This window comes from Lepus europaeus, chromosome 2, assembly GCF_033115175.1.
Source record: "Lepus europaeus isolate LE1 chromosome 2, mLepTim1.pri, whole genome shotgun sequence".
Lineage (NCBI taxonomy): Eukaryota > Metazoa > Chordata > Mammalia > Lagomorpha > Leporidae > Lepus > Lepus europaeus.
The window spans coordinates 95,252,187-95,277,400 of record NC_084828.1 but is presented as its reverse complement, the minus strand read 5'-3'; the positions used below and the strand labels follow the sequence as shown (position 1 = coordinate 95,277,400).

The 25,214-nt window shown below is 43.1% G+C and overlaps 1 protein-coding gene across 7 annotated transcripts in view; it reads right to left on the bottom strand.

Annotated features, from left to right (window-relative positions):
- The window catches only part of SENP2 (SUMO specific peptidase 2), a 49,985-nt gene extending 27,252 nt beyond the window's left edge, over positions 1-22,733 (bottom strand). The window contains exons 1-8 of one of the 7 annotated variants that reach the window (XM_062210956.1): positions 22,480-22,559; positions 20,188-20,414; positions 19,517-19,572; positions 15,628-15,761; positions 14,270-14,336; positions 12,491-12,581; positions 5,980-6,148; positions 1,459-1,562 (exon numbers count right to left, since the gene is read on the bottom strand). In XM_062210956.1, coding sequence (XP_062066940.1) covers positions 1,459-1,562; positions 5,980-6,148; positions 12,491-12,581; positions 14,270-14,336; positions 15,628-15,678 — 482 coding nt within the window. In that variant the 5' untranslated portion in view covers positions 15,679-15,761; positions 19,517-19,572; positions 20,188-20,414; positions 22,480-22,559. Of the gene's footprint in view, positions 1-1,458; positions 1,563-5,979; positions 6,149-12,490; positions 12,582-14,269; positions 14,337-15,627; positions 15,762-19,516; positions 19,573-20,187; positions 20,415-22,479 lie in introns of those variants that run through there. The other 6 variants (XM_062210966.1, XR_009867941.1, XM_062210943.1 and 3 more) reach the window with 6 other exon arrangements.
- Positions 22,734-25,214: the final 2,481 nt, after the last annotated feature.

Here is a 25,214-nt window from a genome sequence, read left to right as displayed (position 1 = left end):
CACTCGCAAGGGAGAGCTGGATTCAGTTCTCAGTTCCTGGCTTCAGCTCCCAGACCAGGACCATTACAAACATTTGAGGAATAAGTGAGTAGATGGGAGCTCTCTCTCTCTCTCTCTCTCTCTCTCTCTCTGCCTCTCAAATTTTTTTTAAATTTTATTTATAAAAATTTTTTAAAAAGCAAAATATTTGGAGGATTTTGCCAATATGACAAAGTCAACAGTTCATTAAGCATACTGTTTCTATTTTTATTTTTAGGTTTTTATGTATTTATTTAGTTGAGAAGTAGAGTTACAGAGAGAGAGGGACAGAGAGAAACGTCTTCCATCCACTGGTTCACACCCCAAATGGCTACAATGGCCAGAGCTGAGCTGATCCAAAGCCAGGAGCCAGGAGCTTCCTCTGGGTCTCCCATGTGGGTGAAAGGGCCCAAGCACTTGGGCTATCTTCTACTGCTTTCCCAGGCCATAGCAAAGAGCTGGATCGGAAGAAGAGCAGCTGGGACTCAGACCGGCGCCCATATGGGATGCCGGTGCCGCAGGCGGACTGCACTACAGCGCCAGCCTGAAGCATACTCTAACAATGATGAATCAAAATAGAAAAATACCAACTTTCTGACAAAAGGAATTTTTTCAAAAGTTTACAACCAAAGTTAAAACTTCCAAATAAATTGTTATTTCCGCATTCAACAAGCTAGATAATCTTGTAACTTTCTCACTTTCTACTTGTTGTCACGTTAATTTCTTGGATCTCTCTGTATTCTCCTACCACTTATTAGAGTTATCAGGTGTACCTGAATCCTGTGCTCATATTCTGTCACCCACCTTTTTATAGGCAAATATAAGGTCAAACATCACCTCCCTTTACACTCTCAACTATTTGCTCAAGTCATTAATAAACCGATTAATAAGCAATCTTATAAGGAAGATTCTTATGACCCAGGTGACTTTGTTCTTGTTTCTAGAGTAGTGAGCTTCCAATTCTCCTAAAAGGCAATCATTAAGATTCTTCAGAGACTACGTGCATCACAGGGTGGGAATAAGGGCAGAGGACGGGAAAAGCAAAGATGGACAGATTGTGAGGAGGTAAAAGAAAAAGGGAGAAGAGAGGGGGAAGCAATAGGGAGATAAACCAGAGCAGACATGAAAACAGAGAAAGAAAAAGACTGGGAAATATGTATATTGAGGAGGTTGAAAAAAATCCTCTGTGCCCCCAGGAGCCTTACTGTAAACAGTGACCCACTTTTCTGTATCAGAATTTCAAGTAAGAGTTTACCTGAACAGAGGATCCTAAAGATATTAGAAAATTTCATTTTCTCAAAATAATGTTCTACATAAGCCGTTACTAGATACAATGTCTTGGCCCGCTTTTTTCCAACAAGGTCCTTTCCACCAATTCCCTCTTCCCAAACAAAAAGAAAAGTATTTAAGAAAGTATTTATCTTATTAGCTCATTTTTACCTGTGATGATTTGAAGTTACAGAAGGGACAGAACTTCCATGACTAGTTTCTTTAAGTCGTTCTAATAACCTTTGATATTTCTCTCTTTCTTCTTTTTGAACACCCTAAGTAAAAGAAAGCATGTTAAATTAGTACTAGCACACAAACCTAAAATTAGGTCACAGACTAAAAGGTCAAATGCAATCCATAGATATATTTTATTGTCTGCACAGTCTGTTCTTTAAAGATGTGTTTTATTTACGTGAAAGGCAGAGTGAAAGAGCAAGAGAGACAGACAAACATACACACACATAGAAAGAAATCATCCACCCAATGGTTCACTCCCTAAACAGATGGTTCAGGTGGAAGCAGGGAGCCAGGAACTCCATCTGGTTCTCCCACATGGGTGATAGAGACCCAAATACTTGAGCCATCTTCCACAGCCTTCCCAGGTACATTAGCAGGAAGCTGGATCAGAAGCTGAGTAGCGGCCGGCACCGTGGCTTAACAGGCTAATCCTCCGCCTTGCGGCGCCGGCACACCAGGTTCTAGTTCCGGTCGGGGCACTGGATTCTATCCCGGTTGCCCCTCTTCCAGGCCAGCTCTCTGCTATGGCCCGGGAAGGCAGTGGAGGATGGCCCAAGTCCTTGGGCCCTGCACCCACATGGGAGACCAGGAGAAGCATCTGGCTCCTGGCTTCGGACCAGCGCGATGAGCCAACCGCAGCGGCCATTGGAGGGTGAACCAACAGCAAAAAGGAAGACCTTTCTCTCTGTCTCTCTCTCTCACTCTCCACTCTGCCTGTCAAAAAAAAAAAAAAAAAAAGAAGCTGAGTAGCTAGGACTGGAACCAGCATTTTGATATAGGATGATATAGGATGCTGGCATCACAGGCGGCGGTTTAACCTGCTGTGCCACAACACTGGCCCCCAGGCACAGTGTTTTCAAAATTCCTTTGAATTACCAACTTTATAAATCAAAAACAATCAAAATCAGGCATCTTTTGCAAACCTGGGTCAACCAATGACATTACATCTGACGCTATCCCCTTTAGACAGGCCATTTGCTCTCCAGTTACTTTACTTTATTATGTCATCTGCCAGATTTCACTGGCGATCTGAGTTTTGACAGAATCAAGTTAACCACAAAAATAAATTCAGCAGAAATAATTCATTTTCACAATCAGAACTGGCAGCTTCCAGACAGAATTGGTCTCACCAAATCACCAATGCACACCTATGGCCACACCCAACAGACACTACACTTCAGCCATTATGTTATTTGATCCCACTTGCATATCTCACCCTGCTGACCTCATCTTGACTTCCTAGACAATAAACTGATCTGACTTGACTTTTTTTTTTTAAGTCTCTACTGTAGATCATTCCTTCTTCCTGCCTTAAATGCTGGCTTTTGCTCTTTTCTCTTCTGATCTATACTCTTGCCATGAATAATCTCAACACCTCTTTTGTTTCTTTTTTTTTTTTTCCAGAAAATTCAGCAATGTGTCTGGAAGTCTGCCTTCTTCTCAAAACTCCCATAACCCATATTTAAGAGTCTACAAGAAAGGTCTTCTTGTGTGTTTCACAGGCACTTTAAACAATGTCCAAAACTGAAGTCATCCATCATCTTCCAAATAAACACAGAGGTATCTTGGTAAGTGACATGTATTGATCCAAAACTGAAATCCGGACTCGGGCTCTTCCTTCTACTTTATGTCATACTTAATCAATAGAAATATCTTTGCTAATGTTATCTACCAATATTCCTAGAATATATCCTCTGTGTATACACAGATATTTGCTGAGTCAGTCCTGTATCTGATTTGTCATCTAAGAAACTCCCTACAAGTCTGTGGTCAATTCCCTTCTTATCTACCTTTATGCATACCTGGAACTATTTATGCATAAGCTCTTGGAGGGCAGAGAGCACATCTGATTCAATTGTGAATTGCTGGAGGCCAGCGCTGTGGCGCAGCAGGTTAAAGCCTCAGCCTATAGCACTGGCACCCCATATGGACGCTGATTTGAGTTCCAGCTGCTCCTCTTCCTATCTAGCTCTCTGCTATGGTCTAGGAAAGCAGTAGAAGATGGCTCAACTCCTTGGGCCCCTGCACCCACGTGGGAGACCCAGAAGAAGCTCCTGGCTCCTGGCTTTGAATCAGCAGAGCTCTGGCTGTTGTAGTCACTTGGGCAGTGAACCAGCCTCTCTCTGTAACTCTTTCAAATAAATACAATAATTATTTAAAAAAATTTTTTTTTGATTTGCTGACTACAGGCACAGCACTCGAGACCCAAATAAATATTTCCTTGATAAACTAAACAAATGGCTCAGAAAATCATCAAAGAGCCAGGTTTATACAGTTAAGCCACAGCCTACAATACTGGCATCCCTTAACAAAGCATCAATTCAAGTCCCAGCTATTCCACTTTCAATCCAGCTCTCTGCTAATGCGCATGCAAAAGCAGTGGAAGATGGCCCAAGTTGTTGGACCCCTGCCACCCATGTGGGAGACCTGGAAGGAGGTCTTGTTCCTAGCTTTGGCCTGGCCCAGCCCTGGGTGTTGTAGTTATGTGGGGAGTGAACTAGCAGATGGACAATCTCTTTCTCTCCTAGTCACTCTTACAAATAAATAAATATTGTTAAAAAAAATCATCCAGTAAACTGAAATAGCGGATGCTTTTTCTGAGGAATGGAAGAGACAGACAGGAATAATTCTAAATTTTCCTAGAATAAGCTGAAAACCTCAAGATGGAAGCAACTGGGGCACAGCGCTGTGGTGCAGTGGGTTTAGGCACCAGCTGCAGCACAGGCATCCCATATGGGTGTTGGTTTGAGTCTCGGTTGTTTCAATTCCAATCCAACTCCCTGCTAATGGGCCTGGCTAAGCAATGGAAGATGACTCAAGTCCTTGGGGCCCTGCAACCACATGGGAGACCCAGAAGAAGCTCCTGGCTCCTGGCTTCGGCCTGGCCCAGCCACAGACGTGCAGCCACTTGGGGAGTAATCCAGCAGTTGGGAGATCTCTGCCTCTCCTTCTCTCTCTCTCTGTAACTCTGACTTTCAAATAAATAAGTCAATTTTTTTTTAAAAAATGGAAGTGACTGTCTCTTCATCATACTAATTACTCTGAAAGATGAAAGAGAAGATGCACACCATTTTACTTCCCTTACTTAGTTACTACATTTTATAAAACAAACAAGTCAGAATAATTCAGGTACCCAATAGGGAAACAATCTATAATCTTATCTTTTCCTGATATGACTGCATTTTCTTTCTGGTAGAGAAACAAATGCATCTGGGGCTGGCACTGTGGCATAGTGGGTAAAACCACCACCTGCAGTGCTGGCATCTCATATGGGCACCAGTTTGAGTCCCGGCTGCTCCACTTCTGATCCAGGTCCCTGCTAATGCACCTGAGAAAGCAATGAAAGACAGCCCAAGCTCTTGGCCCCAAGCACCCACATGGGAGACCTGGAAGAAGCTCCTAGCTCCTGGCTCCTGATCAGCCCAGCTCCAGCCATTGTGATCATTTGGGGAGTGAAGCACCAGATGGAAGCTCTCGCTCTCTCTCTGTAGCTCTGCTTTTCAAATAAGTAAATAAATCTTAAAAAAAAAAAAAAAAAAAAAAAAAAGCTGCATCTGAAAACGGAGTAACTTATGTATGTATAAAATCTCTCTCTGGGGGCCGGTGCTGTGGCGCAGCAGGTTAACATGCTGGCCTGAGGCGCTGGCATCCCATATGGACACCAGTTCGAGACCCGGCTGCTCTACTTCCAATCCAGCTCTCTGCAATGGCCTGGGAAAGCAGTGGAAGATGGCTCAAGTCCTTGGGCCCCAACACCTGTGTGGGAGACCCGGAAGAAGCTCCTGGCTCCTGGCTTCGGATTGGCGCAGTTCCAGCCACTGCGGCCAACTGGGGAGTGAACCATCGGATGGAAGACCTTTCTCTCTGCCTCTGCCTCTCCTCTCTGTGTAACTCTTTCAAATAAATAAATAAATCTTTAAAAAAAAAAAAATCTCTCTCTGGGGCCAGCCCTGTGGCGCAGAGGGTTAAAGCCCCAGCCTGCAGCACTGGCATCCCATATGGGCACCAGTTCGAGTCCTGGCTGCTCCTTTTCCGATCCAGCTCTCTGCTACGGCCTGGCAAAACGGTAGAGGATGGCCCAATTTCTTGACCCCTACACCTGCTCAAGCTCCTAAGCTCCTAGCTTCGGATCAGCTCAGCTCTGGCCGTAGGGGTCATTTGGAGAGTGAACCAGCGGAATGAATGACCTCTTTCTCTTACTGGCTCTAACTCCGTAACTCTGTCTTTCAAATATAAAATAAATCTTTAAAAAAAAAAAAAATATCTCTAGAAGGATACAGGTAGGCATTAGCAGTTACTTACCAAGTGTCAACAGGATGACAGAAGCCAGGAATGAAGAGGGGCTGGGGAACTTACATTCACGGTGTACCCTTTGTACCTTCTGATTTTGTACCATATATAAACATTATTCACCCCCTAAAAAGTCCATAAAGGGAATATGCTAAAAGGGCTTACCTCTTCCACAGTGCAGTGAGGACGCCTCAGACCTTTGCTACTCTCTTCAGAAATTGTCTCGGTTATAGCCTGTTCTTGAGGTTTCCACGTTAAGGAACTCTCTGGATTGCCTTTGCTATGGCGACGGCCACCTAGTCTTCTGTTATAGCCTTCTGAGTTCAAGGTAAAACTGGGAAACAGAAAAAAAGAAAGGAAAAAAATGTATTATCAAACTGCTTAAATTGCTGGAACTCAAGCTACCAGAGAACCCTGTGATTAAGCTGTTCTAGCTTGCTCCTAGCAAGTCATACAACAACCATTTGCAAAAGTGAAATCTATCCCTACAGAACTGAGCATCCAACTCAATTTCGTTCCTGTAGTGTACATACTCCCTTCACTTGGTACTGCACTTTTTCTTAGTTACTCAGCACCACTGGAATTAATTATTCATGTGATTACTTGTTTAATGTCTATATCTCACACATTAAACTGCTATCATAGTATAGTACCTAAGTCAAAAGGCACTAAGTAAGTACTGCTGAATATTAAATTAATGAATACTAAAGAAGCTGAAGTCTTGGAACACCACCCCCCCCAGTTAACTGCTCCTGGTAACATAGTAACAGAATCTGCCTTTCTTGCTATTACCAATAACATGATGCATTGGAAAGGCTGCAACACCACTTTCATAGTACTTCCACAAAAATTTATATAATAATGAAACAAATCATGAGTAAACATATAAAAACTGAAATAATAATGCCACTAAAGATACACATGGCTGAGGAGGTGTTCCAGATTAAAATAGATCAGAGACAAGACAATGATATATAATATACACTCTCACACTGAAACTGGACCAGGAGGGAGTAAAGAGCTAAAACACAGAAATTTAATAAAGACCTGTTGGGACAGATGCCATGGTACAGCGGGTGAAGCTGCCATACTTGGAGTGCCTGGCTTGAGTTCTGACTATTCTCTGCTTCTTTTCCAGCTTCCTGCTAAAGTATCTGGGAGGCAGTGCATGAAGGTCCAAGTACTTGGGTTCTTGGCACTCATGTGGGAGACCCACAGGAGGTCCTGGCTTCTGGGTTCAGCTTGGCTTACCCCAGGTAGTTGCAACAATTTGAGGAGTAAACAAGTAGATGAAAAGTCTTCCTCTTGGGGCTGGCACTGTGGCGCAGCAGGTTAACGCTCTGGCCTGAAGCGCCGGCATCCCATATGGACGCCAGTTCGACACCCAGTTGCTCCACTTCTGATCCAGCTCTCTGCTACGGCCTGGGAAAGCAGTAGAAGATGGCCCAAGTCCTTGGGCCCCAGCACCTGTGCGGGAGACCTGGAGGAAGCTCGTGGCTCCTGGCTTTGGACCAGCCCAGCTCCGACCATTGCAGCCAATTGGAGAGTGAAGCAACAGAAGGAAGACCTCTTTCTCTCTAACTCTCTTCTCTGTGTAACTCTCTAACTCTTTCAAATAAATAAATCTTTAAAAAAAAAAAAGTTTTCCTCTCTTTATCTGTTACTCTACTTCTCAAATAAATTAAATAATTAAAAAAAAAAAATAGGGGAGCCGGCGCTATGGCGCAGTAGACTAAGCCTCCACCTGCAACACTAGCATCCCATGTGAGCTCTTCTGATCCAGTTCTCTGCTATAGCCTGGGAAAGCAGTGGAAGATGGCCCAAGTGCTGGGCCCCTGCACCCACGTGGGAGACCCAGAAGAAGCTCCTGGCTCCTGACTTTGGATCAGCCCAGCTCCAGCCTTTGCATTTGGGGAGTGAACCAGGGGATGGAAGACTTTTTTCTCTGTCTCTCCCTCTGTAAATTTCTGATTTTGGTAATCTATGACTCTGTACAAATAAATATCCAATATCTTCCTTCTTAAGAAATAAACAAGCTCAAATATTTAAGATTAAAGGGACAGAAGTCAAAAACTTACCCTTAAGTGGTTCAGGAAAAAATATATTATGTGTAGATGATAGAAAATGATAAAGCAAATTTAACAAAATAGTAACAACTGGTGAATCTGGGTCAAGGTTATCAACTAACAGCTTCAAAAAACATAAAGCAGAAGCCAGCATTGTGGCATAACAAAATTAAGGCATCGCCTACAACACCAGCATCCTATAGGTGCCTGTTGAAGTCCCAGCTGTTCTACTCCCAATCCAGCTCCCTGCTAATGACCTAGGAAAGCAGTAGAACATGGCCCAAGTGGTTGGGCCTCTGCCATCCATGTGGGAGACGGGGAAACCAGGAGTTCCTGACTCCTGGCTTCAGCATGGCCTAGCCCCAGCCATGGCAGCCATTTGAGAATTAAACCCAGCAGATGGACAATCTCTCTCTCTCTCTCTCTCCTTCTCTCTCTGTAATTCCTTTCAAACAAATAAATAAATCTATAAAAAAAAAATACAAAGAGCAAAAACTGACATTGACTGGAAAAAGAAACAGACTAGACCATATTAAACAGAAAACTTCAAAATTCTTCCTCATCAATCAATAAAAAAGTAAATTGAAGATCAGAAAGAGCTGTAAAAAACATTTTAAGGCAACTTAACCTAACTGAAATTCACAGAACACTCTACCCAATAAGAGCAAAATACACATGCTTTCCAAGTGCACAAGGAATAATGTCCAAATATACTATATTCTACACTACAAAATTTAAAAGAAATCACGTAAAGTATATTCTCCAACCACAAAATAATTAAGCTAGAAATCAGTAACAAGAAAGTCTCAAATGTTTGGAAATCTAACAATATATTTTTATCTTTCTAATCAATCAGGCATTGAGGCCAGAGTTGTAGCACACCAAGTAAAGCCACTGTTGTAACGGTGGCAACCCATACAGGCATCGGTGTGAATCTAACCCACTTCCAATCCAGTTCTCCTTTGATGTCACTAGGAAAGCAGCAGAAGATGGCCCAAGTGTTTGGGACCCTGCTAACCAAGTGGGAGACTGGGATGGAACTCTAGATTCCTGGCTTCAGTGTGGCCCAGCCCAAGCTGTTATAGCCATTTGGGGAGTGAACCAGTAGGTGGATAATCTGATCTGTCTTTCCCTCTCTGTAACTCTTTCTGCACCAAAGAGGAAGCTAAATCAAAACCAGAAAATACTTTAAATGAATGAAAATGAAAACGAAAATCTCAAAATTTAGGGAACAAAGCTAAAGCAATGCTTATAAGCAAACTGATAAAATGGTTAAGGAATAAGTCTACTTCTATCTAAGTATGTAACTCCTAAGAACAAGGATATCTTTACATAATCATAACACAATCATCAAGTTTAGGAACTTTTAGCAACGACGCAATAATGTAACATGTAGCATATATTCAAATTTTTTGAAAATATTAAAAATATCCTTTATAACAATTTTTTTCTCAATAAGGTCTACTCTAGGATCTCACACTGCATTGAGCTGTCATGCATCTTTGTCTTCTTTAGTCTTACTTTTTAGCCTTCCTTTTTCTTTTTAATGAAAAGTAGAGGCTACTGTTTTCTAGAATGAACCTTAATTTGTTTAACTTGTTTTCTTGTGATTATATTCAGATTACTGGTTTTTGCTGATACATTACATCAGGTAATGTCTTCCTCAGAATAATATCTGGAAACAAAGTGTCAGTCTGTCCCCTGTTGATAGATACAACTTTGATCTTTTGGTTAGGGTGGTGTCAGGCAGGTTCCTCCTCTCTAAAGTTATTATTTTTCCCATTATAACTAATAAGTAATTTGTGGAGAAATATTTTGTGTTATATAAATATTCTGTACCTTATCAAATTTTCACTAATTTCAGCTCAACTGATTCTTGTCCATATCAATTATTACTATGACAGTTACTAAATGGTGATTTTCTAATTCATTCAATTTTGTGCACTTACTAGTTGGCATTTAACTATAAAGATGTTTCCCTCACTACGCTACACATTTACTAATATTATTATGCATATAATATATGTAATAATGCCTTTATTCACGCTGATGAACTTAAGTTGTCTCCAATATGGCACAGTGACAGACTCTTTAAAAAGTTTCCTCCTGTGCCAGCAGCCTGTCAGTTTTTGAGCACTCCTTTTACATTTTTTCTTAAAAGATTTATTTATTTATTTAAAGGCAGAGCAACATAAGAGAGGGAGACACAGAGAGAGAGAGAGAGAGAGAGAGAATCTTCTATCTTCGGGTTCACTCCTCAAACACCCACAACAGCCAGAGCTGGGCCAGGCCGAAGCCAGGAGCCACAAACTCCACCTGGGTATCGCATGTGGGTGGCAAGGGCCCAAGTATCTACACCATCTCTGCTGCTTTCCCAGGCCCACAAACAGGATACCAGATGGGAAGTGGAACAGTCAAGACTTGAACTGGCACTCTGATATAGGATGCCAGTGACTCAGGGGGCAGCTAAACCTGCTGTGCCACAACACCAGCCCTGAACACTCCTTTACTTTCTGGCACAAGATGTTCCACATTCACTCTGTACTTTCCCTCCTAGATCTACAATCAGCCATTCATACAACTCCAGAGGACCCCAGGTTCCAATCTCTCATTCTTTAATATAAGTGGCTAGCCAAGGATTACTAGGTATTTAAGACTCCAACTTAAAAAACAGAACTAAGAACAGCAATGGGAGAGGAGGGAGAAACAACTCAAAGGAAACAAGGCAAAGTAGGAAGCAATTTCAAAATAATACTTTAAATAAAGACATAAGACACAGGACCAGCGCCATGACGCACTAGGTTAATCCTCCATGTGCAGTGGAGGCATCCCATATGGCCACCGGTTCTAGTCCCGGCTGCTCCTCTTCCAGTCCAGCTTTCTGCTGTGGCCTGCGATAGCAGAAGATGGCCCAAGTGCTTGGGCCCTTGCACCTGCATGGGAGACCAGGAAGAAGTACCTGGCTCCTGGCTTCGGATTGGTGCAGCTCCAGCCATTGGGGCCATTTGGAGAGTGAACCAACAGAAGGAAGACCTTTCTCTCTTTCTCTCTCTCTCTCTCTCTCTCTGTCTATAATTCTACCTGTCAAATAAATAAATAAAATCTTTAAAAAAAAAAGACATAAGATATTATATATCATCCTATAATAATAAGTTGCTTGGAGAAGGAAAAAAACATAGGGACTGGAGGTTAGGGGAACTCTTTCAACTTGAAAACGAGACAGCCCAAAATAACCAGCAAAACAGTAATAATTTTTTTAAAGCAACCTATGTGGGAAATCCAGATGGAGTTCCTGGCTCCTAACTTCAACGTGGCCCAGCCATGACTGCTGCAGCCATTTGGGGACTGAAATAGTAGGTGGAAGGTACCTCTTTCTCTCTCTGACACTCTGCCTTTCAAATAAATAAATAAATCTTTTCAAAAAATAACCAAAAGAACAAGAAGAACAGAAAATGAGAATGAAAATATGTAGAAAAATTAGATCAAATTTAAAGGTCTAACATCTAGGCAAATGGAAACTCTAGAATAAGAATACAGAAAAAAGGGCCGGCGGGCGCCACGGCTCAATATGCTAATCCTCTGCCTGCAGCGCCGGCACACCAGGTTCTAGTCCCGGCCGGGGCACCAGATTCTGTCCCGGTTGCCCCTCTTTCAGGCCAGCTCTCTGCTATGGCCCGGGAGTGCAGTGGAGGATGGCCCAAGTCCTTGGGCCCTGCACCCGCATGGGAGACCAGGGGAAGCACCTGGCTCCTGCCTTCGGATTAGCGCGGTATGCCGGCCACGGCGGCCATTGGGGGGTTAACCAACGGCAAAGGAAGACCTTTCTCTCTGTCTCTCTCTCACTGTCCACTCTGCCTGTCAAAAATAAAAAAAATTTTTTAAAAATTAAAAAAAAAAGGCCGGCGCCATGGCTTAACAGGCTAATCCTCCGCCTTGCGGCGCTGGCACACCGGGTTCTAGTCCCGGTTGGGGTGCCGGATTCTATCCCGGTTGCCCCTCTTCCAGGCCAGCTCTCTGCTATGGCCCGGGAAGGCAGTGGAGGATGGCCCAAGTCCTTGGGCCCTGCACCCACATGGGAGACCAGGAGAAGCACCTGGCTCCTGGCTTCTGATTAGCGCGGTATGCCGGCCACGGCGGCCATTGGGGGGTTAACCAACAGCAAAGGAAGACCTTTCTCTCTGTCTCTCACTGTCCACTCTGCCTGTCAAAAATAAAAAAAAATTTTTTTTTAATTTAAAAAAAAAAAGAATACAGAAAGAAGGAGAAAACTATGTTCAGTGTATGAAAATCTATCAGGCTATACATATGATTTCTGTATTTTTCTATATATATATATTTTTTAAAAATTTAGAAGAAACTCAGCGACAGTTTTCTCAAAAAAGGTATTCAAAATCAGATCACGCTATGAGTATTTACTATGGTAGAGAAGGTAACACACACCTGGGCTCCAGTCTCTCAGTAGCTACATGATCTTCAGCAAGTTACTGAATTCAAAAGTACTTACGTAACAAGATCACATAATAGAACTAAAGTGAAAATGCCTACCTAGCAAGGGTGTGCACCTAACAAATGCTGTTTCCATTTACAAAAAGCCAGAATTTAACACCTACCCAAAGGAAGGCAGAACTCTGCGTGGCTGATCTCGGGTTACCGTCACTCTGATCTTTGGATAGTCACTTATTCCATTAGGAGATTTATTACCTATTTTAAAAATGCATTTGTAATTGTGGAAGAAAAGACAAAAACATCGGTGAACAACCTACATTCTGAAAGAAAATCTGTGAGCAATCTACATTATAGAACTAAGTTTCTTTTAAAAAAAAATATTAATAAACACAGGCACCCAGCACAAATTTTGCAAAAGTTAAAGGAAAGCAATTAGCTTAGTTTGTCTTTGATCTCAGATGGTCATTAACAAAATTCACAGCAAGTTTTTTTAGTTTTGCTTGGTGAGACTGACAAGAGGCCCTGAAGAACTCAAAATTACAAACTCTCTATAAACTAATTGATCTAAGTAAATAGTTCAAATTATGTTTCTTCTCAAGACAACCAGCCACAAGTTACAATTTACTATATGCTTCCAATAATTATAAGACAATTACTATAATTCAAGAAGACAGTCAGACTTCATCAGCCACGCTCTCTGCAGGAGAAATGACTGCAGCGGCTTTGGAGTCCCTGAGGACTCCAGGACACAGAGTTTTGGAGCTGAAAACTCCATCGGTCAGCTGCAATGAAAACCTAAACTGACACAAATTCATTGGTTTTATTAAATCTGACTTGCACCCATGTAAAGCTAGTCTTTGTTTATTCCCAGGGTGACTAATACTGAATTACAGAAATATTCATGCTTGATTATAGAACTCTACTCCAGATTCCAATAGGTTTATAAAGTAATATTCAATAAACATAATTTATCTAAATTTGAAAATGTCTGAATTCACAAAAATATCTAGTCCACAAGCATTTCAGGTGAGAGATGGTTAGTGAAGAAACCTGTCCTACAAATCCTGATTCTCTGACTAGTCTCCATAAGCCCACAAAATATCCACTGGCACCTCGGTCACAAGATGTACTTACCATCCCTCACAGGTCAATTGTAATGACAAGCAATTTTAAACATTTAAATACCCAAACATATGAATAGATTACAAAATTCAATTTACACTAGCTTTTTAAATGAAATAAAAGTCTTCAAAGAAATATCATCCTCATTTCAAGCCCTTTGGAACTAGATCATCTGGCACAGGGATGTGCCTTTTCTCTTGCTCTTTTCTCCAGCACCTGAGATACTTAACTCTAAGGTATTTATCATTGCCCTAGCTTCCTCCCCTTTGATTCACTTTCCCTAACTTCCTCCTCTTCCTCTCAAATTTTATAAGCCTACCTGTAAGACATCACAATAATTTCTCTAAACTCTGGCATCTTCGACTGTTCTTTACCATACCATTTTGTACAGTATGCACAATAATTACAATTCAATTTCAGGGTCTAATGCAGATACAAAAGTCCCTACATCATAAAACTGTGAGAACTGAGAACCTGAGGCTGCTCCGAAAGATGATGAAATCCTCAAGGGAAGGGACAAGGTTTTATCATTCTGTTGTTCCTAATACATACAACGCCTAGAATAGAGTAACCTGTCAGGAAATATGTTAAAGAATAAACCTTACCTAAGTCATTAAGGACACTGATAATATAAATAGAAAACATACAATAAATTCAAAGACAACAATTCTGAAAGAAAACTCTTTGCAAAATTATCTATAACGGTAGAGAACACACTAATCCTAACCCAAGATCAGTGTTTTTCTTTCACCATCTCAAAACTTAGAGGAAAACAGCCAGAAGGCAGTAGAGGAACACAGAAATATCTTTAACCACCTCACCCAGTTTCAGCATGTTGTTCCAGGATCCAGAACCTGTCAGTTCACAAGATGAAGAGCCTGAAAATACCTGAAAATTAAACAATCACTTCTGTGGCATCTAAATTTTGCAATTTAAACCAATTTCTAATATGAAAAGATCACTGTATTAACATTATTTTCTCAGGTAGTTCACAGAAGAGATACCACCATTAAGACCAAAGGTATAATTTATCAAACTTGTAAAATGATTAAAAAAAAAAATTCTGGGGCTGGCACTATGCCACAGCAAGTTGAAGCCCCAGCCTGCAGCACCTGCATCCCATATGGGCGCCAGTTGAAGCCCTGGCTGCTCCATTTTTGATGCAGCTTCCTGCTATGGCCTGGGAAAGCAGTGGAAGATGACCCAAGTGCTTGGGCCACTGAACCTGTGTGGGAGACCTGGAAGGAGATCCTGGCTCCTGACTTCAGATTGCCTCAGCTCCAGCTGTTGAGGCCTTTTGAAGAGTGAACCAGCAGATGGAAGACCTCTCTCTCTGTGTCTCTACCTCTCTCTGGAACTCTATTTTTTTTTTTTTAAAGATTTAATTATTTATTTGAAAGGCAGAGCCATACACCCACACAGAGAGAGAGAAAGAGAGACAGACAGACAGACAGACTTTGGACTGGACCAGATCTGGTATTTGCAGCCAATTAGAAAGTGAACTAGCACTTGGAAGATCTGTCTCTCTCCCTCTCTCTGTAACTTTGACTTTCAAATAAATAAATCTTAAAAAATAAATAAAAATTAAAATAAAAAGCAGATGCAATATTAGGCTCTTTTATAAAGTGCTTTTTTGGAAAAAAATTTACTTATTTGAAAGGCAGAGAAACAGACACACAGAAATTGCCCATCTACAAGTTCACTCCTCAAACACCCAAAATAGCTAAGGCTGGGCCAGGAGCCAGAAACTTAATCCATTGTCCCATGTGGGTGGCAGGGAACCAATTAGCTGAGCCACCATCTGCTGCCTCCCAAGGTGCACATTTGCAGGAAACTAGAATCAACACCAGAGCTAGGACCCAACCTCAGGCACTACAATATGGGAAATGGACATCCTAGGTGTCATTTTAATCACTGTGTCAGATGCCTGACCCTATAAATACTTTTAACTGTTCAATTTCTTAATCTTTAGTTACTTGGCCTTTATATCACAGCTAATAAAAACATTTCCTGGCCATTGCAAGCACCTGCTAGATGAAAGTGCTTCTGTCTCTCTTTGTCTCTCAAGTAAATAAATGTAAAAATAACACTATTCCCAAAAAGACAATATTTGAAAATTTAACTTTAATGATTAAGTACCAAGGTCAGTAGCCCCAGCGGCCCCCAATCCCACACTGACCTCTTCTGAAGAGGACACATTCCGTGTTCCATTACAAGCAGAAGTTACCATGGGCTTTGTGGTCAGTTGGAATGGGAATCCAAATAAGCTGGCAGCATTGTAGAGACTGTTTTTCACTTGATGAATAAAGCAATCTAGAAAATATTAACAAACTATAAATAAATATTAATAAACTCTGAGATTGTATCTTAGAACTATCAATTTTTATTAAAATTCCTATTTTCAATCATTGGAATAAAAAAGTATGTATAAAAATAATTACATTCTAACTGAATAATTAGAATTCCAAAATTGTGTTTTTTGGTTCTAAGTAAAATTTTGGGGATGCTACAAAATCACGAAGCCATCATTTTAGCAAACCACATACCAATTAACAAGAAAAACGTTCTGAAATGGCAGCTCTTAAGCCATGAGTTAGTTTTCTAGGATATATAAAATTGTTACTAGATTGATGAGGGCATAATTACACAACAAAGAGCATGTAGCCACTAGGTATGGTAGAATCCTACAGGAAGCACTCTCATCTACTCAACTGGTTTTTAACTATTTACCTGGCAGATAATAATATAGCTGCCCTGAAGAACTCTGTACTAACCCCCTGCTGTATTTTGGCTAAGCAAAGTATAAAATATGAAACTCTTAAACACCCATGACAGAACAAGGCTATCCCTCTGCTACAGAAGACATGGGGGAAGATCTCAGACTCACCCCTTTCTGCCACCAAAAAAGGATTACAAAGTAAGAGGAACTTTCAGTGCCTTCCCCACTTCTCCTTTTATCACAACTACCCTATTCTGACTTCTACACATTTGGTCTTAAGTCTTCTACGATATCCTTTCTATTTCCTAATTAAAGACATTTCTTTCTCTTTTTTTTTTTTTTTTTTACAGGCAGAGTGGATAGTGAGAGAGAGACAGAGAGAAAGGTCTTCCTTTTTGCCGTTGGTTCACCCTCCAATGGCCACTGTGGACGGCGCATCTCGCTGATCCGAAGCCAGGAGCCAGGTGCTTCTCCTGGTCTCCCATGCGGGTGCAGGGTCCAAGCACTTGGGCCATCCTCCACTGCCTTCCTGGGCCATAGCAGAGAGCTGGCCTGGAAGAGGGGCAACCGGGACTAGAACCCGGTGTGCCGGCGCCGCAAGGCGGAGGGTTAGCCTGTTAAGCCACGGCACCGGCCAATTAAAGACATTTCAACACATTCATTTGTGAAAAAGAGACTATCACTATCCATTCTGCCTCAGACAAATATAACTGAAATGGTGGATTTTAAAGCAATTAGTGCTCCAGACATAAAATTAATTTCCAGAAAGATACGGAATAATTTAAAATAAAGGGAGGAGGTTATGGTTAGGTCAAGTAGAATGCAACACGAAGTAACTTGCTATTGGATCACAGTTAGAAGTACTAGAAGCCAGTGTTGTAGCACAGTAGCCAAGTCTCCATCTGTGATGCTGGCATCCCATTGGGGCACCAGTTTCCTGTCCTGATTGCTCCACTTCTGATCCAGCTCCCTGCTAATTGCCTGGGAAAGCAGAGGAGGATGGTCCAACTCCTTGGGCCCTTGTACCCACATGAGAGAACCAGATGAAGCTCCTGGCTCCTGGCTTCAGATCGGCTCAGCTCTAGCCATTGCAGTCATTTGGGGAGTGAACTAGCAGATGCAAGACCTCTCTATCTCTACCTCTCTCAGATTCTACCTTTCAAATAAATAAAGCCCTGGCTGCTCCACTTCCAATCCAGCTCTCTGCTGACAGCCTGGGAAAGCTGTGGAAGATAGTCAAAGTGTTTGGGCCTCTTTCACCCACGTGGAAGAACCAGAACAAGCTTCGGACTCCTGGCTTCAGACAGGCCCAGCTCCAGCCTTTGCGGCCACTTGGTGAGTAAACTAGCAGATGGAAGACCTTTCTCTCTGTCTCTCCCTCTGTGTAACTCTGCCTCCCAAATAAATCAATCTTAAACAAAAAAAAAAAAAAAAAAAAAAACAAAACACTACAATAAAAGTACCAAAGTTTGCCAATGAGTTGTTTCTCATTTTAGGAATTTGGGATAATTCAAGGTTATCACTCTAATAATATTGTAGGATACCACTTAAATTCCGCTGTGCTTTCTAAAGTGAGAAAGAGCTTCAGAGATTGATATTAATGAGAGCATAAGAGGTAACCTTGATGACACAGTAAAAGGTGACCACTAAAAAGTATAATACTTTATTGACCTTCAGCTGAAAATTGGGCATGATTTTCTTACTACCTTTCTTACTTTACTCATCATGTCCTCCCTGACATTAGTACTATATACGTGCATCTTATTCTCCAACATATAATCACAGATCCTTAAAGAGAACCTGCCTTACTCATTTTTGTATTTCCTGTAGAACCTAACACATTACTTAGCATTAATGCATACTTAGCAATTATCACTGGACTTAAATATTAACACAGACATGTGCACACTCAAATACCACATTTGGAGGTCGACTCAAATTCAGAATCATTTCTGAGAAAGAGGAATGTCTTATTAAGGTATTCCACTGCACCTTTACCTTTGATCTATTTTTATTTTCTTCTAGCCTTTCAGTTATATGGAGGTAAATGATTAGGTTTTTTTTCTTTTTTTTTTTTTTTTTTTGACAGGCAGAGTGGACAGTGAGAGAGAGACACAGAGAGAAAGGTCTTCCTTTTGCCGTTGGTTCACCCTCCAATGGCCGCCATGGCTGGCGCGCTGCAGCTGGCGCACCGCGCTGATCCGAGGCAGGAGCCAGGTGCTTCTCCTGGTCTCCCATCCGGGTGCAGGGCCCAAGCACTTGGGCCATCCTCCACTGCACTCCAGGGCCACAGCAGAGAGCTGGCCTGGAAGAGGGGCAACCGGGACAGAATCTGGCGCCCCGACCGGGACTAGAATCCGGTGTGCCAGCGCCGCTAGGCGCAGGATTAGCCTATGGTAAATGATTAGTAACAACAAATTAGATCAATCAGTTTGTAGGAGTTTTTACAATGTTTCTTCTTCAAAAATAAATAGTATCTTTTCTGTACAGAAGGATTTAGAATTTTTAAATGGCACATTGGTTAAACTTTCTGAAATGATATTCATGTCCCTGGTAACAGCGGTTACCTCTAGAAAAGATAATCAAAAGGGCCAGCCTGGGGTAGGCACTGTGGCATGTGTCCCACATGGACACTGGTTCTAGTCTCACCTGCTCCTCTTCCAATCCATCTCCTTGCTGATGGCCTTGGAAAGCAGTAGATGATGGCCAAGGTGCTTGGGCTCTGACACCCATATGGAAGACCCAGAAAAAAGCTCTGGACATCGGCTCAGCTCCAGCCATTGTGGCCATTTGAGGAGTGAACCAGGGAATGGAAGACCTTTCTCTCTCTCTTTCCTTCTCTCTGTAACTCTGCCTTGCAAATAAATAAATAAATTTTTAAAAGGGGGGGGGGGGCGCAAGACTGTGGCATAGAGGGTAAAGCTGCCACCTGCAGTGCCAGCATCCCATATAGGCACCAGTTCAAGTCCCAGTTGCTCCACTTCCGATCTAGCTCTCTGCTATGGCCTGGGAAAACAGAGTATGGTCCAAGTCCTTGGGCCCTTGCCCCTGTGTGGGTGCACTGAAGGAAGTTCGTGACTCCTAGTTTTGGATTGGCCCATCTCTGGCTGTTGCTACCATTTGGGGAATGAACCAGTAGATGGAAGACCTCTCTCTCTCCATCTTTGCCTCTGCCTCTCTATAACTCTGCCTCTCAAATAAATACATAAAAATCTTAACAACAAAAAGATAATTAAATAGGAAAGGAAAAGGAAAGAGACTTTTCACCACTTATACATAATTTTTACATTTTGAATTTTATTCCAAGCATTTTTCCTTTCAAAAATTAATTTTTTAAAATTTTCAGTACCTAATCTTGGTCTTTTGGCTGGTATTTCATCAGTGTCCACTGTAGAAAACAGAGTGCTGAAAAGAGAAAAGGAAAATAGCATATACTGGTATATATGAATAAACGCACACAAATCCATTTCTGTAGATAAATCTAGTATTCATATAACATACCTCTCTTCTACCCACTCTGTCATAAAATAAGATCCAACTAACATTTTAAAAGAGAATGTTGGGGCCGGCGCTATGGCACAGCGGGTTAAAGCCCCAGCCTGCAGCGCCAGCATCCCATATGGGTGCTGGTTCAAGTCCTGGCTGCTCCTCTTCCAATCCAGCTCTCCGCTATGACCCGAGAAAGCAGTGGAAGATGACCCAAGTCCTTGGGCCCCTGCACCCACGTGGGAGACCCAGAAGAAGCTCCTGGCTCCTGGCTTTGGATCGGCTCAGCTCTGGTCATTGTGGTCATTTGAGGAGTGAACCAGTGGAATGGGAGACCTCTCTCTCTGGCTCTACCTCTCTCTGTAACTCTTTTAAAATAAAATAAAATATTTGTTAAAAAAAAAAAAAAAGAGAGAGAGAGAGAGAATGTGGTAGAGCCAGTGTTGTGGCACTGTGGGTTAAGCCAGCATCCCATATGTGCACTAGTTTCAGTCCCCGCTATTCTACTTTTGATCCAGGTCCCTGCTAACGCACCTGGGAAAGAAGTGGAAGATGACTCAACTGCTTGGGCCCCGCGACCCACATGGGAGACCCAGATGGAGTTCCAGGCTCCTGGCTTCAGCAGGGTTTGAGGCCATTTGGGGAATAAACCAGTGGATGGAAGATAGCTATCGCTATCGCTCTCTTTCTCTCTCTCTCCATCTTCCTCTCCATTTCCTTCTCCCCTTGGGTAACTCTGCTTTTCAGATACAAAAACAAACCTTTAAAATAAAAAGAGAATGCTAATCTATAGTTCTTCAGCACTTGAAGAATTATGGTTTCAACTATCTGAGAAAGAACCCAATTCTTTACCATGTAATAATCTGTAGGCTAAAGCACAAACTTGAAAGTGGGCAGAAGTCACTCAGCTAGTAGATGAACCTGGAAGGCCTAGGCCTATTATTCTCTTTTCCTGTACAGAAATAATTTAAAAACAAGTAAATAAGTTCCCTTTGAAAGACAACCCCAAAGAAAGCTCTGTTTTACTTCAAGTGACACATATGCAGTCTTAAGACTGTTCTTAGCTAGAAAAAGGTAATACATTTAACTATACTTCTATCATGGGAAACTACATCACAATAAAGACTTTGGAATCAGGAAGATTTCTAAACCAACAAGTCAAGAATGTTAATACCTTGGTATACTAGTAATCTTCTTTCTGAATCCTTATGATTAATCATATTTTTATAAACTAATAGATGGGGTTGGTGCTATGACATACTGGGCTAAGCCTCCGTCTGCAGTGCCAGTATCCCATATAGCCTGCTCCTCTTCCGATCCAGCTCTCTGCTATGGCCCGGGAAAGCAGTGGAAGATGGCCCAAGTGCTTGGGCCCCTGCACTCGTATGGGAGACCCAGAAGGAACTCTTGGCTCCTGGCTTTGGATCAGCACAGCTCCAGCCATTGCGACCATTTGGGAAGTGAACCAGAGGGTGGGAGACCTCTCTCTGTCTTTCCCTCTCTCTGTAGCTCTGCCTCTCCAAAAATAAATAAATCTTCAAAAAAATTAACAGAATGAGATCCAAGGAAAATAACATTCTGCCATTAAACATCTCAAGACCTGGTTTCATTTTGACTAAAAATTGGCTTATGTTGAGAAGAGCAGCTTTAGATTAAGGATGTGAATCCCTAAACAGCAGTAAAGAACTCCCACTCATTAGCAGAAATTCACATCAAAAAGAACAAGGGTGAGGAAATTAACATTAAGTATGCACCAAATGTTTATCCTGCACCAGATTCTGAACAAAGCCCTTAGGGTAGAATAAACTACTTTTATACATATTAAAAGTCAATTTAGGCACTTTACAACATGTTCTCAAATTATCCTCACATTAACCCTACAAATAGCTCAAAAAGAGGAGTAAATTGAAGCACATCTCTCTGGAGTACATGCGATCAAACTTATTGATGACTGCATTCTCAGACTCACGTATTAACCACCTTGTTCTCTCAAGCTCCCAGAAACCAATCTTTTCCCTACTTTTCCTTGACCTTGACCAGCTTAATTTAAAAAAAAAAAAAAAAAAAAACCACTCAAATTTACACTTGAGCGCTGAAAAGGGGGGGCGGTATACAGAATTTGTGCGGTACTTTATTTTCTAGATTCTTACGGAAGGTGGGACCCTATGAGACAAGACAAGGAGATATTAAGTTGGAAGAGTTTTTTGTTTCCCTCAAATTTTAGGTGTGGACCAGTGAACTTTTACAAGGACCTGGTACCTAATTTTTTTTCTAATACACTAATTCTAAAGCACAGAACCAGCCTCCCCTCGCCCCAGGGGGCCCCCGCACACACCCTGCTTGACAGCTGTTTCAGAACAAGACAGCTGCTGTCTGTGGTGCTAAAAGAACAGTACTCGCAGTCACAAGGGCTTTGGGTAAGCTACGAATCTCACTTCCCTTAACTGACAGCTGGGAGTGTGCTTCGTAGACAGAGCCGCAGCACAGACAGCACTCCTCCAATTTTTAGTTTTCAGCCTAAGAGCAGCAAAACGTGCCAGATCCCATGTGTTGCCAGCCACCAGCTTGGACTCTGACAAGAACATTAAAGAGCCCACCATCACCCGCCAACTCCAAAAACAACTCGCCCCTTCGTCCATCACGAGCGGCGCCCCCACACCGCAGCGTGATGGGCGCGACTACGTCATCAGGATACCCGCGCCCCGCGCCTCTCAGACCCACTTCAGCGGCGCCGGGCCCGCGCGGCTGGGTCAGCGCAGTGCCCGCCGAGGGGCCCGGTGTGGGGGAGGGGCACGGCCAAGCCAGCGCTCAGCCCACTCCGCTCACCTGTTCGAGCGCCGCCTCTTCAGAAGGGCCCGGGAGGGGGGCGCTGACCGGTCGCAGAAACGGAAAATGGTGCCGAGAATCCTAACCAGCCATCTGTACATACCAGGCCTGAGCAGCAGCGGCGGCCGACACACCCCGAGACGCAAACCCCAGAGCTGTCGCCGCCGCCGCTGCCGCCTTCCCCGACTCGGCCACCACCGCCAAGACCCAGTCGCTGACTTGTGACGTGACAACAAGGCCCACAGATAAAACGTCCACACGGCTAGGGGAGGCACCCGCCCGCCACAGCGCCTGACGTCACCTCCTCCCGCCCGACCGGAAAGCTTCATCCTCGATATGCGCAAGCGCAGCCTAGCACCGCCCCCTACCAGCGATCCTGGCAACCAGAATCGGCAGAACGATCCCCGGGCCAATCACTGACGAGGGAGCGGGGGCGGCGGGCGGGGCTTCCTCTGGACGGAACCAGTCCCGATTCGGCCCGTGGGACAAGGCCCACAAGCCACATGTGAGTGCCACACCCCGGAGCCCTGCGAGGTCCTAGAGCGCTTTTAGTGCTCAATAAGTTTTTGAGTATACAGGATAAAGGTAGGTCAGGCTAATTAACAAAAGACTACCGGCTCAGTCGCCCTGTATTTGACATATTCCTCCTACTTTGAATGTATTGTAACTCCTTCAGGTTTCTCAGCGACCCTAGGCAATAGGGCGTCTTTACGCCCGTTTTTCAAATAAAGGAAATGGAGATCACAAAACTGGCTAGTGGTATAGCTGGAGTTTGAACCAAGGTATAAATACCAGCGTCGGTCCCTCGGCCTTGAGATCCCTCCCTCTACCGGGAGAAACTAGATTACAATACGGAATGACTGGTTGCTGTGATAAAGGAAAGTGCAAAGTGCGGGGGACCCAGAAAAAGGACAAACATGCGCTGAGGCAGGGTAGAGAAGAGCAAACTCCTAAGGAAGGCTTCGCAGAGGCGAGGATGAAGACACCTGTGCCCTGCAATACACTTGTTTGCTCCCCTGGCTTGGCGCAGTGATTCTCATTACTTCCTTCTAAAATCTAGAGGTCGCAACTCCGGTTAATTATCAACTGTAGAACAAGTCTCACCCTGGTTAGTGATAAAAAAAAATAAAAATAAAAATAAAAAAATCCAGTTCCCTCCCTGAAACAATCCTGGGAGTTCTCAAAGTCCTTCATGCTACACAAATCCCATAAGCCCACTTGTTTTTTACCTGCAATTCAGTTCAGGCTGGAGTCCAGACTTCCGAACTTGCAAGAAACCTACTAAGGGATTCTCCAAACAAAAGAGCAGTGTCCCTTCCAAATTAATCAGAAAACTGCACGTTTCTTTGGAATAGCAACCTATTCTAATCTGGTCACCAAGACTTGAGAAATAATTGAGATCAAGTCTCCTAGACCACAGTGCAAACCACAACCGTTTGCTTTTTTTTTTTTTTTCCTGCCTCATTCATTGTACAGGCACAAATTCAATACGAAAAGTTCGTAATAGCCGTGAAACGTGAGAAAGCTTCAATATTACAGACTTCAGCCATTATCACAAGTCCTTAGGTGCAAACAATAACTCCAGAAATGAGTGGGGCAACCCACACCACCGTGCTGCCCGCCCTCACATTCCCCAACCTCTCTATCTCCTGCCACAGCCTGCAAGTCCTCTTAGTTACCCTCTGCAATGAAGAAATGGAGACTCGTCCTTATAGTTGCTCCCACCTGGGACTTTTCTGCCAGTTGGTGCCTTCGCTGTCTGGTGGTCCACAGTAGGGGCATGGGCCTCTACCCATCCACTGGCCAAGGAGAGGGATTACCCTTAATCGCAACTTCACCCCCACGGCAGCCATTCCCGGATCCAGGAGCTCTTCGCCGAAGGGCCAGGAGATAATCCCAAAGCCTCGTGGAGTTACAAGGATGTAAAGATTTGCACCTTCAGCTGGGAAAACTTGCAACCTAGTACTGCAGGAAGGGCACAACTTCATTGCTTAAGCTTGTACGGGCTATTCCTGATACATGCCACAGGTTCCCAAAAAGATCCCCGCACTCCCCCAGCCAGGAGCTGCTTCTTCAAGCTTTTCCAGGGCCCCACCCCCCTCTTCCTCCACAAAACAATGAAGACCCAGCCCACCAACCCACTCTTTGGTCTTGCAAATTTTCCCTTTCGGAGCATTCCCAGAATGTTAAAAAAAAAAAAAAAAAAAAAAAGGATTTAAAAAAAACCTCAACTTTGTTTTTGCCAATCCCTGCCAGAACAGAGTTCTGAGCCATTTCACGCAGGACTAGGGATCCATAGAGGAGGTTTTGTTGGTTTAGGCCTAATGTGCCCTAAAATCCAGCATAATTAACCACACTGAAGGTTAATTTCCTTCTAGGGACCAACTTTCATCTTACTGAATCTGTCCAGTAATAACGCTGGCCTTGTCATGTCAAAAGCCAGGTGCACTCCTTTCTTGTCCTGGATTTCATTACAAAACTCGTCCACATTGACTATAAATGGCTTGGGCTGCCTTTTGTGGAAAAATAGCATCAAGCCCCGCCTCGGCTTTTTTCCTAACCTATAAAGTGGGATTAGTAAAACCTGCGTCTCAGATCTGTGGGCTGAGTAATTGTGTTTATGTGAAGGGCCTAGGCAGTGTCCAGCACAGCTAAAGTAAGTGCTTCATGGCTCACTTTTTTCCTTCCTTCTCCTACAGTCCTTAACTTGTCCGGTCCGCGCTTTCCAGTTTTCA